This window comes from Amphiura filiformis, chromosome 4 (genome assembly GCF_039555335.1).
Source record: "Amphiura filiformis chromosome 4, Afil_fr2py, whole genome shotgun sequence".
In the NCBI taxonomy this organism is placed as follows: Eukaryota; Metazoa; Echinodermata; class Ophiuroidea; order Amphilepidida; family Amphiuridae; genus Amphiura; species Amphiura filiformis.
Genome location: NC_092631.1, coordinates 77,842,945 through 77,859,839, shown reverse-complemented (window position 1 = coordinate 77,859,839; position 16,895 = coordinate 77,842,945). Strand labels below are relative to the sequence as shown.

General features: G+C 37.3%; 1 protein-coding gene across 1 annotated transcript; it reads right to left on the bottom strand.

Annotated features, from left to right (window-relative positions):
* Positions 1-8,461: 8,461 nt before the first annotated feature.
* Positions 8,462-9,307, bottom strand: LOC140150391 (alpha-1A adrenergic receptor-like). Its single transcript, XM_072172402.1, has one exon. It carries the CDS (start codon positions 9,305-9,307, stop codon positions 8,462-8,464), a length of 846 nt encoding a protein of 281 aa, XP_072028503.1.
* Between the last annotated feature and the right edge of the window lie 7,588 nt (positions 9,308-16,895).

Sequence of the window (16,895 nt, the reverse complement as noted above, 5' to 3'; positions counted from 1 at the left end):
GCTTGTTTCTTTTTATGGCTGCCATGGATCCCCACTTCTCTTGTTGTTTATATATATTAATGTTATATTTGTGTGGATAAAATCTTATCATATCAAATGACAACTTATGCTGCATAAAGCTTCTGAGATTCTATTGACCTTATTTTTAATGTCTTGCTCCCGAAGTTACTGCTCCCGAAGTGTGGTACTTATACAGTTTGATTCATAAACCCAATCTTAACCTCAAGGACTCGTACAGGATCTCATTCTCTGCAGATCAGCCCTTTTAAAGTCTTTATTTCTCCCGAAATAGATAAATACGTTCACGCCACTGTTGCTGAGGATCAAAATCTCTGCAAGCATCACAAATTGAGCAGGGACTTCTATATCGGACAGCTGCTCTACGAAATGATACGCGAAACTTGGTATCCACGCTATACCAAAACACACAATTACTAACGCAAATGTTTTGAAAAAAATCATGTTTTTCTTTACTTGATTATTCCCGGCTGCCGCTGCAAATTTAGACACAAATTCCATGTGTTTCTTGGCGATACAATATATTTTGGAATAAAGAATAATGGTGATAATGAATGGAGACAGAATAAACACGGCAGCACAAGTTAAGATTGTGTAATCAATTTTGTCCGGATTTGTAAAAGCGAAGAAACTAAACGCAAATTTCGGAAGGTAAGTCGAAGGTCGCCTTAAAATAGGTCCAAAGAGCGATGAAAAAAATGCACGGTACTCCAGATTAAAACCAAAAGATAAACTACTTTCTTTCGAGTTGCCCATGCTGGGTAACGTAAAGGATAAGAAATAACTAAAATTCGATCCACAGTTACGACGAGAAGGGATAAAAGTTCACCAACATTAAAGAATATGCGCATAAAGGCAACGATAGTACACATGACCTCACCAAATATCCATCGGTCAAAGGCTGAAGTAATAAAGAGAGGAACACCAATCAATCCTGTGCACAAATCTGCTATTGTAAGAGAATACAAATACAACTTAGCAATGGTTTATTGCATCGGTACTTGAAATGCAAAGCCTACATAATGGTTTCTTGACATTTATTACCAACACACCGTGCAAATAAAAATTATACCAGCATATTGATCATGTCGTGTTTGTAATTAAGAAAGACAGTTAAAACCAAACCAGCGAAAAGAAATTTGCATATTTCACACCCGGAATTTGACAAAAAGCGGTAACGTAAGCTCCTCATTCGGATATTTTATCGTGATGTGGATTATTTTGTGAAACATAATACAGTATTACCAATATATCACCTCTTTGATTTATTGGTTCCATGATTACTGTCTCATCATGCTTACTACATGTGTAAATGTATATGTAAATAACTGTTCGGTAGTGTGTGACGTTCAACACCACGTTACAAAAACACATTTTGCCTAATGCTATCTAAGTGTGCGTGTTGCATCCCAGATCACCTTGTTGTTGAGACAAGTCCCAATACCGTATAATAACATCTCATAAGGCGAAGACTCTCTCGACTGATAGGATTGTCCTGCCCTCTTTCCAAGAAGGGGACTGGACATAGAAGCTTCGACATGGCAGCTCCACGTTTGTGGAATACCGTACCTGTTCATTATATGGAGTGCTGTTACTCTTGAATCATTCAAATCTATGTTCACAACATCCTTTTTACATAATATTCAAATGTTTGTAGTTTTTGTTAATTTTTACTGTTCTTTTTCTGTTGCTTTTGCGCTTTGAACCCGCTGGAAGAGTCAAATTATAAATGTAGTAAGTTAAATTCGGTTAACGAAGAGGCCTTCTTACAGATGAAAACTAAACACTTGTCTTTCGCAGCTTTTCTAAAATCCCTATTACGCCAGAAGTAAACGAATACATTAATGCCGCTATTACAAAGTACTAGAATCTCTGACAGCATTAAGACCTGTGTAGGAAAGATAACATCAGAAAGTTGGTCCATGAATTGAATCACAACACTAGGCAGCCACGCAATGCCAAAACATAACACAACCAACAGAAACGTCTTGATGAATTTAACGTTTACTTTTGTCCGATTTCCTTCGTATTGAGTTTCAAATGCTGCGTGTTTCTTCACAAGACAGTATATTTTTGAATACAGAGCTATGGTAATGATAAACGGTATAAGAACAAATATACTAAAACAGAGCAGGATAGTCAAATCAATCTCATCTTCGGCAATTCTGCTGTGAAATGTACAGATAAGAGTTTGTGTCGTGTAAACGGCTGCACGATCGAGAATAGGTCCATACACAAATGTAAAAAACAAAGCGGTGATCCATAATGATGTCAATACCACTGCCCCCTTTTTACGATTCATGAAGACTGGATAACGAAGTGGATACACTATGTGCAGAAATCGATCTACTGTCACAGCCAGCAGAGATAAAAGCCCTCCAATGTTAAGCAACACTTTAATTAATGCGCTTACATAACACCAAAAATCACCAAATATCCACTCATCTACCGCAGAAGAAACAATCATTGGAATACACAAGAAGATACCTGTACAAAAGTCGGCAATGGTAAGGGAATACAGGTACATTTTTGTCACTTGTGTAGAATAGGTATGGACATGTGGCAGAACGATAAGGACGAATGAGTTGCTGGCGATAATGATGACACCAATGATGATATACACACAAGTACGAAGTATCTTATAGTATTGCTCAGTAACACCTTCTTCATCTACGGGATCATGCATTTTAAGTGTTACTTTCTACTAGTTAAATGCAAGATGGTTATGAGTACTCCTTCCTGGTATTTCAACTGTGAGAAATCGACGGGTCTAACAACATCTGAACAAAGGAAAATCCTTCACTCCTTCGCTTGTTGCACAGTGTCCATGTTTCAATCGTCTCGAATGTTTGACTACTTTTGGAAACGTTACTTCGGCAAGGTTAAGAGAAAAATGCACAAATAATACAATTTGCGGATTTATGTATTGGAAAGCAGTATTTTAAAGTTAAAAAACCTTGTCCTGAACGATTTATGGTGCACCAAAATCGCTATTCGTCTCGTGTAGTTCGTGTTATACTTGAGGTGAGGAGAAGTTTTCAATGTGACGTAATATAGATCATTCGTTTGTTAATAAATTACAATTTCAATTACCGTCGATCAACCCCACAATATCTTTACTTTACTATACTAATGGCATTTTATATCCGTTGATTCGTCACCTAAGTTTACTCTGAAAGTTAATGTTTAACAATCAATCTAATTAAAACACATCCGCGTTATTAGCCATCCATGACTAAAATCTAAGTGATAATAATGTAAACATGCTTTTTGTTTATCATTAAGAAGATGTAGCATTCCATTAAGGTGTGGTGACATCTGGTATAAATGGCTACATGCTTCCACAAATGGTATCAGTGTCAACATAGCATTTTACTACATACAACAACAAAACTACTACATACATTTAGACGAGTTCTTGCTCTTTAAAATATGTAGGAACATTTCATCATTTTACATTTCAAATGATAGAGGTAACAAACTTATTATAGAGGTATTTGTTTGACAAAATCGTCTAATTTTACTCCTTTTTAGAATAATGCTTGGACCTTTACTCCAAGTTCACATTGGCTGACATCCAGCTTATTCCCCTCTATCATGTCTATACTAGCTATTTCCGCCAATGATTTTCTCACGTTCGCACGGTTCGGACAACGCGTATCATGCATTCGTGTTGAGGGAACTCCTGCCCGTAAAATAAGTGTTAGTGTACTGGAATTAGTACACGATGGCCTCAATGGAATATGGGGGAGAATCTAATGAAGACTGGGCTTAACAGGTCCTGTCGTAATGGTGTTACAAATATTGAAAGCCGAGGCGCCACTCCTTCATGGGCATGCTTAACAGTGTTTGCCGTATAGTAGCCGGAGCAAGGCTTTTGGATGTTTTTTAATTGGGTCGTATGCTGATGAGACACTTTGCACCAAACAGCTTCTTAAATGTCGTTAGTCAATCATTAATTATTCCAAAAAGATTCATGGACTCAATAATTTTGTAATCCGTTTAACTTAAACAATCTCACTCTCTGCAGAGCAGCTCCTTTAAAAAGTGTTTATTTCTCAACCATAGATAAATACGTTCAATGCACTGTTGCTGAGAATCAAAACTTCTCCAACCATCACAAATTGAGTAGGCACTTCTATATCGGATAATTGTTCTACGAAACGATGTTCGACAGTTGGAGTTGGTAACCACGCACTACCAAAACACACAGGCCCATTATTACTAACGCAAATGTTTTGAAAAATGTCATATTTTTGTTTATTTGATGATACAATACATTCTAGAATACAATGGGTGTATACTGGCGTGGTGAATGCAGACAGAATAAACACGGTGAGACAAATTAAGATGGTGTAATCAATCGTGTCCGGATTTGTAAGACTGAAGAAACAGAACCCAAATTTTTGAAGGTAAGTCGGAGTTCGTCTTACAATTACGGAAGTAACTAAGGGCCATGTGGGTTCGCTTTGTAACGCAAGAAGTCAGGATCTTGTGATCACAAATCCCGACTTCTTGTGTTCCTGACTTAGCCAGTTTGAAATAAAGACAAGGTAAAGATATCAAAATAAAGAAATAGTTAAGACAACTCAGGATCTCAAGAACTCATGAAATCTGTTCAATTTTTACGGCGTTGGTATTTTAATTGTAAGCACATCCACGTTAGTTATCTCGAGATCCTATTTTCTTGACTTAAAGTCAGGAACTCATGAACTCAAGCCACGCTTGAGTTCCTGACTTCCTGACTTCAAGTCAGGAACACAGGATCACGAGATCCTGACTTCATGACTTTAAAGTCAGGAACTCGTGAACTCAAGCCGCGCTTGAGTTCTTGAGTTCCTGACTTCACGACTTTAAAGTCAGGAACTCGTGAACACAAGCCGCGCTTGAGTTCACGACTTCCTGACTTTGAACTCAGGAACACAAGAACTCAAGCGCCGCTTGAGTTCACGACTTCCTGACTTTGAACTCAGGAACACAAGAACTCAAGCGCCGCTTGTGTTCACGACTTCCTGACTTTGAACTCAGGAACACAAGAACTCAAGCGCCGCTTGTGTTCACGACTTCCTGACTTTGAACTCAGGAAGTCACGAACACAAGAACTCAAGCACGGCTTGAGTTCGTGAGTTTGTGACTTTAGCACGTGTGTTGCTAGCGCCATCATTTGATATTATATGGATGCATTTAGGCTCTCTCAGCTGGTAGGTGACACCGAACTAAACTCGTCATATACTCGGATATCACTTATTAATTATTTATTTAATCTATTTTTTTCATTTTAGCTTAATCATTGTTAATTTAGCAGTTGTGTTTGTAATTGCAATTAGAAACGTTGTAATAAAACATGATTTTAAATATGTATAAATTAATTTTCTCTGAGGACTGGTGGTGTGTCTAATAATCAGGTAATGATGGTCGACGACGACGACGACGATAATGATGATGATGATGATAATCAATACACAAATGATAAAGAGAAATAAACATGCCTGGCATATATACTACGTGTATATTTATATTCTATTTTAAGATGGACAAATTTGACCTCTTGGCTCCTTGCTTTTATGCATGGTAAAAGTCAGGTTGGCCTTGAAGAAAATATATATATTACATGCTGTTCGAATTAAGAAGACATAGTCAGGTTGACCTTACAATGTTTGTACACTCATAAATTGACCTGTGAACGCATTGGATATAACACATCATACTCCACAACGTCAGGTTAACTTTCTTGTTGAATGGAGGCCTCGAGGTCACTGAACTGTGTCTTTGGAAATTATGTCTTTTTTGGCTGGTAGCAAATGATAGTATAATGTGTATGCAAAATCATAGGTGAGCAGGGTAGATGACATGACACGTGCTCTTTGTTCAAATTGGCAAACATTAGCGTTTCATATTGCTTGCAACCACCCGGTCACCCCCTCCCCCCCCCCCAATTATTGTTGGAGCCAACACTATTATTGTCCGTCCCTGTCTCAGTATCAAAACAACATTGACTGGACTGTGAGGAGGGGGAGTGAAGATTGCATAGTTAAAATTACTGAAATCCCTCATCACTGCCATCATCATCTTTTTTCATCACCACCATCATCTGACATCATCAGTATTATCCATTATCATCATCATCATCATCATCATCATCATCATCATCATCATCATCACTGTGATCATTAACATCATCATCATCATTACCTGATAATACTAGACACATCATCACAGCAACGAATTTGGGCGATATTCGAGACTGCAAACGATCATTTCAGGATCACTTTCGTTCATTTTTCGTTCATTCTTTAAATCAAAATACCGGGCAAGTATGTCGGTAAATGTGTCTATTTTATGTATTTTTTGTGCTAATTTTATTACAAAATATTTGATATCAATCCTAGTTGCACTCCCATTCTAGTATATGACAAGTTTAGTTCGGTGTCACCTACCAGCTGAGAGAGCCTAAATGCATCCATATAATATCAAATGATGGCGCTAGCAACACGCGTGCTAAAGTCACAAACTCGCGAACTCGAGCCGTGCTTGAGTTCTTGTGTTCGTGACTTCCTGAGTTCAAAGTCAGGAAGTCGTGAACACAAGCGGCGCTTGAGTTCTTGTGTTCCTGAGTTCAAAGTCAGGAAGTCGTGAACACAAGCGGCGCTTGAGTTCTTGTGTTCCTGAGTTCAAAGTCAGGAAGTCGTGAACTCAAGCGGCGCTTGAGTTCTTGTGTTCCTGAGTTCAAAGTCAGGAAGTAGTGAACTCAAGCGCGGCTTGTGTTCACGAGTTCCTGACTTTAAAGTCATGAAGTCAGGATCTCGTGATCCTGTGTTCCTGACTTGAAGTCAGGAAGTCAGGACTCCTGGTGTTCCTGACTTTAAGTCAAGAAAATAGGATCTCGAGATAACTAACGTGGATGTGCTTACAATTAAAATACCAACGCCGTAAAAATTGAACAGATTTCATGAGTTCTTGAGATCCTGAGTTGTCTTAACTATTTCTTTATTTTGATATCTTTACTTTGTCTTTATTTCAAACTGGCTAAGTCAGGAACACAAGAAGTCGGCATTTGTGATCACAAGATACTGACTTCTTGCGCTACAAAGCAACCCGCATGGCCCTTAGTTACTTCCGTATTATACAATAGATCCATAGAGGAATGAACAGAATACAGCGATACTCCAGATTAAAACAACAGACAAATTGATTTCTTCCAGTTGCCTAATGTAATGCCCATGCTGGCCAATGCTGGGTAACGTAGTGGGTATGAATTGACTAAACATCAATGCAATGTAACGACGAAGAGGCATAAAACATGTACAAGGGCGGCAACGTTAAGGAAAGGTAGCGACAGTTTACATGATCTACCCAAAGATCCACCTGTCAAAGGCTGACGTAATAACTAGAGGAACGCTTATCAATCCCGTGCAGAAATCTGCTATTGTAACGAGAATACAAATATAACTTAGCAATGGTTTGCATCGGTACTTTGGGGAGAATGATCAGCACGAAGCAGTTGCCAATGATAATAATAATGACTATAAAACTGTACAATAATTATTTTTATGTGTTTATAAAGTGGTACAGCTTGACATTTAGAACCTAAACACACACTAGATTTACAGTGTAAATTTATTAGGATTACAGGTTTTTGCAGCTATGTAATTAAGAGTGTTACTTTAAATAAGATAGTGCATGAAGTAATTATTTATTACTCTTGCTATTATGTGTATTGTTACTTAAAATTTATTTATAACTGGGAATTGGTGAACCACTAGACCTGCCTGAAATTTAATAAATGACCAAGCTTTACTTTCCTACATAGGACCAGGATTCTGTGACCAGCCTAACCTCTAATGGAACTTGCACACATCAATATGTTCCAGCGGTGCAAGTCCTGCCCTGCAGATCCATAAAAAAGGGTTTGCTTGGTATACTAAGGGGTGATGGCTTGGCACGTTGGTTTCAACACCTTATACCAACAGTTCCTGGTCTGCAAGAAGGGAGTAGCCACTACTGTAATGTGATTCCCTGATGTCAACAGTTGCTGCACTGGAGAGGGCTCAACCCACCATCGCCCGTCCCAAGTCGGGGGCAGTGCAGTAGAATGTTAGATTGATGGAACAGGATTTATAATATGGGCTTGATACAGCAAACAACAACTTGCTTCTGTACACGTCCTTAAAAAACGTCGATTGCCGATCAAGCCAGGAAGTAGCCACTCCACGGCTATGGAATTTCACTCTTTTAATTATTATGTTAACATCTGTTCAAAAGGATATCAAAGTGTGCAGTATACAGCCCGAGTCCCTTGTTCTTGAGACCAATCCCAGGAAAGTAGAGACATCCACATGGAGAAAATTACTACATGTTCCCAGGTCGATCTGCAGTGAACGGCAGAAGAATAATTATAATCATGTTGAGGCAAATGCGATATAAACCAACAACATTTTCGTTCTCACTTAGAAACCTGATGTGAGTTTGTGACACTACAAGCACTGCGATTTGATCGGCTCGATCCACTGCTAAGATTTACCTTCTGAAATGACATTGACTCAAACGACACCAGGGATCTCAACTTCTGCACAGCTGCCTTTTTGAAATCTTGATTTCTCCAGTAATAGATGAATATGTTTACTCCACTATTGCTGATGATCAGAATTTCAGATAACATATACAACTGAGAGGGAATGACAATGTCAGATAATTGTTGCATGAAGCGAATGATCACAGAAGGAAGCCAAGCAATACTAAAACACACAATAACTAAGGTGAATGTCTTGACAAACTTCATATTTCTGTTGACTTGTTTATTTCTAGGTGCAACAAATCGGGACATAAATTTTGTGTGTCTCCTGGTAATGCAGTAAATTCTTGAGTAGAGAATGATGGTTGTAATGAACGGGGAAAGTACAAACACAGTGACGCATATGATGATGGACATATCAATCTTCTCTGGATTCATGCTGGCGAAGATACAAGACACAGATTGCGGATGGTAAACTGGAGTTCGGGTTAGTATTGGGCCGTAAAGTAAAGCAATAAACGCACCAGTAGTCCAGATCAAAGTCAGAATGACAATCGCTTTCTTTCGAGTCATTAACGCTGGATAACGCAATGGGTAAGCGATGGCTAAAAATCTGTCCACAGTCACAGCAAACAGTGACAAAAGCGCTGCAATGTTGAAGAATATTCTCATAAAGGCACCAGCTGCACACATGATATCACCGAAGATCCATCGGTCTAGTGCGGACGAGATTGTAAGTGGAATCCCCAGGAACACGCCAGTACAAAGGTCTGCCATTGTGAGGGAATATAAGTACATTTTTGCAACGGTGGTTTGCATGCGTACCTTACGAAGAGTCATCAAGACGAAAGAGTTGCCAATTATAATAATGATCGCAATGATGCTATATAATATAGTACGGATAATACGGAAAGTGTCCGTGGACACACCGTTTACAATCGGATCATACATTGTCTGAGGATAACAAAACTACGGTGATCTTTATTAAATCTGAGGCATGTACTTCGTACTGCAGATAATCGTTTCGACCTATTTTTATTCAAGCCAGCAGAAAAGTCCTTGTTCTTTGATGTCGCAATCTGAGTTGAAAGTGAATATAATTAGAACACACGACATTCGTTGGTCACCCGCGCATTTACGTCAACGAATAGACTAATTGCATGCATAATGAATGACATCTTATTTGATGATGCTGTAGCTTATTATTATAGCGCAATTACCAGCGACAAGCAATCGCTTTTTGACGAATCATAATGGATTTACTTTCTAAATGAACAATAAACAATCCAGGTCAATAACATCTTCCCTGTCGACTGGTGAATAATGTCAGGTTACACAATTTGCAAATCTGTGATGAACATTGATCTTTTAGAGAACAAGACAGAACATGGGTTTAATTTTCATAGAAACGTTTTAGTAGTAACACGCCCTTTCTGTGTATGTAACATGCAATCAATTACTAGCCTGCTAAGTCATGTAAGGTAATTAAAACACTTAGCAACGCTATGACCACATCACACGAAAGACCGATAAGTCAAACACATTAGAGATATATAATTAATCACACGCACTCGCTTTATTTCTTTTTAGGACTTTATAAAAACAAAACCACCGTTTGCCGATGTTTGGTAGGAGCTTCTTTCCTTTCATTCTTTCATTAATTCATTCTTCTTCTCTTTCAATCATTTATTAATCCATTATTTCTTTTTTCCTTTGTTTGTTTGTTTGTTTCTTTCTCTGTTTGTTTCTTTCTTTCTTTCTCTGACTCCGATAAGAATCATACGCCTCCCAAACGACCTTCAAAGGCACAGCTCAATTTTATGTGCTGATGAGCGCGCTGTAGATTCTTGACAGACAGTCTTGGGCATCTGGAACAGTTTGAGCGCCACCAATGTAGGAGAAGGTGTCGGTTGTATGCTGCTGTCGGTACTGCCCTGGTGATATGTCAAACAATTCATTTTAAACAAAACGTAAGATACTAAAAACGCTCTTTATAAAGTCAATATGATTGATTGAAGTTTATGTATCTACAACGGAGAACCAATAAAAATGCAAGGATAACTGGAGATCAGTGAGGGATTACATTCCCTTAGTTGTCTTAGTATAAGAGCTACTGAAATTACGTTATTTTTATAGTTGAGAATACACACGCAAGGCGTCAGCATTCCTTGCATAATTTACTACATTCAAACAATATTTCATCTTTCGCAATAACAACAATTGAATATATGGTTACTTCTGAATACCATTCATGCAACTCATATTGGTATTTTAATTCGAGTACAAGTCTTGCGCATGTTAGTCAAAATTGAATCAATGTAAATTTCACTATTGTATTGTTTGAGTTGAGTTGCCTATTTTTGTCTAGTAATTATTCGCTGACGTTAATTTAATAGTGTTCCAATTTATACATGGCTCGTTTGCACATATTTGATTGATATTGGCACGCGGTGTAATTACATATATATGATTTTGATAAAAAAATATCTTCGTCTGTCATAGACATGCGTTTTCATTATAGACCTATATACATGATTTGATTAAAATTAAATTAAATTTGATTGTCAAAGCGTTTTAAACAAATCTGCAAACCAATAATATTTAGTAGCATCGAGGTTTTACGGTCATTCGGGACAGCTAGCTATCGATCTGAAACAGTCTACATGGTGTGGAGAAATGGAGCAAGAAAACATCACAGAACAGAGCCTCAATACTGACGTTAATTCTCTGCAAATTGGTCACATTGCTGTCATTGTTCCCAACTCGATCTTCATCATAACTTGTAATATTCTAAATCTAGTCATATTACCTGGTCTGAAGAAGACAAATGAATCCACTAAAATTTACTTAATCTCCTTAGCTGGACTAGATCTAACCACTGGTTTACTCAACGCGCTTTTTTCAATTGGCGCAGCCGTAAGCAGGGAATGGATTTACGGGAATATTTTGTGTAAAATTGTGGGATTACTTTATATAGCCACCTGTGATATCGCATTGCTCATATTATTATTCATGGCGATAGACAGATTTATCGCCATCGTCAACCCTTTGAGATATTACACATTAGTCACACGTCGAAGGGTCATCATTAGTCTTGTAGGAGCATTTCCAGGGTTTCCTGGTATTATGTACTTGCTAGGGACAATAGATAAACCCTTCGATAATGTCTACTATATTCCAGCTCTGGCTACCTGTATGGTAGACCTAGCCAGTCCAGGTGTTGCACGTATTGTTTTAAGTACGATTACCATATTTGTCTGCATTCCTGTCGTGGCAATCACCTCGATGTATGGATACATACTTGTCATCGCCAGACGCGCCGTGCGAAAAGTTAATGCCCAATTAGCTTCAGTAAGTGGTCAAAGAACTACGGTTTCCTGCAACGAATGGAAGGCAACTAGAACAACACTGATCGTCACGGGAGCATTTACAATATCATGGATGCCTTTCTTTGTGTCTCATATCTACATTGCAGTAACTTCACAAAGATTGCGACCTGTATTAACCTTTCTTATCTTCACGTTACCAGTGTGCAACTCGTGGTTGAATTTCTTGGTCTACTCGTGTATGAATGCGGAGTTTCGGAATAGGGTCAGGTTTTTTCTCAGTTTCATTTGCTCATTGTGCTGTCGGAGGAGATAACTAGAGCTAGTAGAAACTGATTGTAGCCTCTGACAATATTCTAGAAATTATGTAGCAACAAAACTGTTATGCCTGAGGTTTTAATGTTCACGTGGGCGCCCAAGATACAACAGTCGTCAAGCATTTTCTGACATCATTATAATATGAAGCTGGTTTGTGCCAACATCAATGGCCCACATATAAATATGTTCATACTTTGGACCTAAATGATATGTTTCTTGTTGTTTGTACCTTAAGATTTATATTATGTATGATATGTTTTTATATGCTTTCTTATCAATCGCCACAGCATTGTTATATTTTCTTTCGGCTTTTAACTTTTCTGTAAGCACATTTAGTCTGCTTAGAGTATTATAATGCATCTTAAATGCCGGCATATATTATTACAGACTTGATATGAAGCATGGAATATTTCTTCACGAAGTGTCAAGACTAATCTGGAAGGGATCTGCATCAGCATAAACCACACGGGCTGAATATTAAAAGGGGTGTGTCAGAAGATGGTGTAAAATACTTGTTTGGCAGAAAATGTACTTTCCATGAGATTACGCTTTGTTGGCGGACACAATATCCGGACTTATCACATCTATTGGGGTTTGCCGTGGTATTTCCAGAACTTTGTCAGCAATTGGCATTTGTCAGAGCTGAATGAACTTGCAATGTATAAATTTTTTGAAAATTGGAGGAGCCTAAAATATGGCTTTTAACAGTCGTACTAACTCAGAAAGTTGAATGTCCCCCACTGGGGTCAAATGTTATAAATTTACGGTACAAATACAACTGCGCAGATTCCTTTTTGTCCAATGAACCCACGCTGTTTATTTATGTACAGATTTAAGAGCCATTTTTTCAAAAGCTCCTCCCACATTCAAAACTGAACATTTACAACTTAATGTCGCCCTCTTTTTTTATTTCATTATTTCTATTGCAAAAATGATATGTGAGCCCTCTGCTTCCACTTAAATAGATTTTTTTGACAAACTTTATGCAACACATTGGTGACAATTTCGCAAATTATCACAGTGGTGAATATCCACTGTGTAATTTAGGGTTTTTGCCTCAAAAGTAGGGGCAAAACTGGGGGAAGTAAAGGAAGAAAAATGCCCCGAAAACAGTCTTTCGATCCAAATAAAATAAAAACTACCAGCCAGTTGCATCCTTCGCGTCAAAACTGATTGAAAAAAAAACACGTGTTTTTGGTTAGGTTTTAGTATTAATGTCCATATGGAGGAGCACATATCAGATAATGAGCTTGTAAGTTGTTCCTGGTCCTATTGGACATATCTGCTGTGTTTGACACGTCTAAGCATAGTATACATGTACTTGTGAACAAAATGGCTAATGAAATCGGTCTTTCAGAAACCGCACTTATCATTCCTATGTGATATAAATCATATTTTGCTGGAAGAAAAACTAAATTTGATGTTATTTTGGGGAGAGCCTCGCCACATGGATTACGGTCTCCCACATGGTTCAGTTGTTGGCCCTCAAGATCTACAGTAATCCTATTGTTCGCATCAGAGAACATCACATCCCATAACATATATGCAGATTATAATACCACTCTATCTCGATACGACGCGACGCTAATTCAATTGAAAATTCTCTTTCAAAACCCTCTGCTTGTATCACGAAATATATGACAGATATATGCTCATATCATGTTGAATGACACCAAGAGTTTTTGTTGCAGTGTCACAAAATAACAAACGTATGGCACCAGATCATCTTAAAATGTCCACTCTTCATATACTTTTCGTAATTTCAGTATCTTGTTGGAGACTCACATTTTTACGTGTCCTCATATTTCTGGACCATGCAAAGCAATCACATTTCAACTCCGTAACATCTCGCGCATATGTCGGTTTCTAGATTTTTCTCATCACATCATTAGAGCTCTTCTACTTTCGCATAGATTACGGCAATGCATATCTTTTAGGATCAGATCATGCGGACCTTGCGGAACTTCTGGTTTTTGTTAAGTGTAAAATGGCTCCATCATATCTTGCTTCAAACTTGATTACTTACACGTCTCGTACAGATTTGTGCTTATCTGCATAATACTGCCCGACATGTGAAACACAACACTCATCCATGAATGCTCCAATCCGCTGCCGACAGATTACTTTAGATCATTTTTTATTTTATCATATTATAAGAAACACAACATGTAGGCAGATAAACCAGAGAATAAACTCCGGACATATCTGACTGTACGGGGACTTGAATCCCAGACCTCTCTCTTGCAGGGTGAGCGCTCTAACCATTGAGCTTTACAGACTGTTCCTGATAAATAGGACTCAAATCTGGAACTCATGCCGAAACAAATTGTTTGATTGGCGTTACCCGACCGACCCTAAAAAGTAGGTCCGATTCTGACATTTTTGTTCTTTTCTTTCTTACACACTTCTGGCTCTGGGCAGTCGAATTATATTTCAAAGATCACCTTGAGGTCGATTTGTAAAACTGATCTAGTTCAATTAGTAAACGTCATTTCATTATAGAGAGTTTTCCCTACTTTAATTACAAAATCAAATTAATTAATTTCTGAAGAATCAACTCCGGGAATTGATCAAGGACCCTCTTTATTTCAAAGCGAGAGTCGTATCCACTAGACCACTGAGTGTTGTGTTACCAAACGTTTTTTATGCAATAAATTTATGGAATAAACGCTATTATGATGCAACGTTTATGACGACGATATAAGCTATATCATTTCCTTATATGGCATTAATTCACCTTATTTAACATGTTTAACTTTTTTTTCGGGTCACCTATTCAATACAAATACTTGTTATTTATTTGTACTATACAACTCAAAAGGTCACCTGACTTTGCTGGGTATAGTATATTATTCCCTCCATTTCCAAGTAACTATATTCATAATTATTGAAAGGCTAGTTCCTCATTTAACTTTAGTGAAGTTACCGTGTTACTTGCCGGTATTTGTCACTTTGCTGCATCAGCCAATTGGAATCTTATTTGTATCTGCAGATTATTTTGCTTGTAGCGTTCAGTTTTAGATTGTTATTTTAGGCTATTTTGGCTTATTCTTGGACTTTAATCACTGAAATTGAAAAAAAAATGAGGTGAATATGCAGCGTAACTCGGTTAATGATTAGCATTGCAAAAATGCAATTTGCAAAATTGCATCACTGTTCGATTTTTTTATCCCGAACTCGGTATTGTATTATAGATTGTCTTATGTGTATGGTAATGACAGGAGATAAATAGCGTATTAGATTTAATTGTTCCTACCCCACCTACATGTAGCACTGCAGAATAGTTGGTTTGTAAAGAAAACTTCCTATCATATTTATCAAAAGGTCCTGGGACATTAATGAGGTCACGCGGTAGCTACAATAGATAGGAATCAATGGGCGGAAATAGTTAGGATATATAGGGCTTTTTTATGACAGTGAACTTTGTAAAAGAAAAAAATTACATTCAATGTGAGAAAAAGTTTTATTGATCAACTGAGTGATCAGCTCTATATGGAAATAAAATGCAGGTATGTTATCCTAGTTTAAGTTTGTTACATTTAGTGCACAAAAACATCAAAATACAACGTGTGGCGCAAAAGAATTAGGTAAGCAAGTAAGTATTTAAAGTAATCTTGAGTGATTTGCATAAAGAATACATTCGTATTTATAGTATATTTAGTATATTTTATTCACATACAAAAGTGGTTTACAATATTAAAAAAATTATTAGACATTAAAAAATACTGTATCAATATACAGCAGGAAAAATACAGCAACTGCTGTTGATAGAAAATAAAATATTACACTTATTCAAGACATCATTCAAAAACATTATAAATACACACCATTAAAATGCTAAAATTGAACATTAAAATGTATACATTATAAATGTTTTCACTGATTACATTGAACCGTTTTAATTTCGAGCCAACAAGAACTGTCTTTAAAAAAGACAACGCAGTTTATGTTAAATTAAATTATATTGAATTAAATGACTAAGCTAATGAATTAACATCTGTAACTAAGGGGTTAACTACTAATATCATATCTATATGTCTGTGAGCCAACTTTGTCAAAAAGTGAGCGATTTTATTGAATTACATATCATTTTGTACTAAAATTGATTAAAATACACACTTATGTCAATAGAAAAGGTCCACAAACGTTTAAGAATATTAGGACATTTTCAATGATGCAAAATGCAACCAATAAGGTAAGCCATGTGGGATTATCGTATAATAAGGCCAGTTGCTTTGATGTGTTTAGAAGAAGTACTGGGTCAAAGTATGGACTTGCAAAGGCTTTTATAACAGCATCTGTGATTGGTCAGTGAAGGAGGCTGACAGCCTTATCGTGATCATTTCGAGGAGTTCAATGTACTACTGAACTGTTAAAGTGGGTCGAAGTTTTATAGCATTTTCCCAAAAATGTCCCAATCTTGTGGTACATATAGCCAAAAATTGTATTATACTGTGATTCAATATCAGCTTGTATTCTGCTGCAAATAAAGCATCACAGTTTTGGTATTTCATCAGCCCTTTTTTTGGGCGAGATATCCTCTCTCATAGTTCTTCTAACAGACGCACCCCTACACATAAATTGACGGTGTTTTTGTTCAATACACCCCTGGGTGCAATTGCAATCATTAATAAACCATGCAATTTGTTTGAAAGTGATTCTCATACGCAGTAAACTGCTATTTCATTCAATGCGTGTATTATATTACCTCGCCGATCGTA

Bases quoted from the DNA above. Each gene is read 5' to 3' on its own strand.
- LOC140150391 (XM_072172402.1), bottom strand. From the start codon at position 9,307: ATGGCAGACCTTTGTACTGGCGTGTTCCTGGGGATTCCACTTACAATC.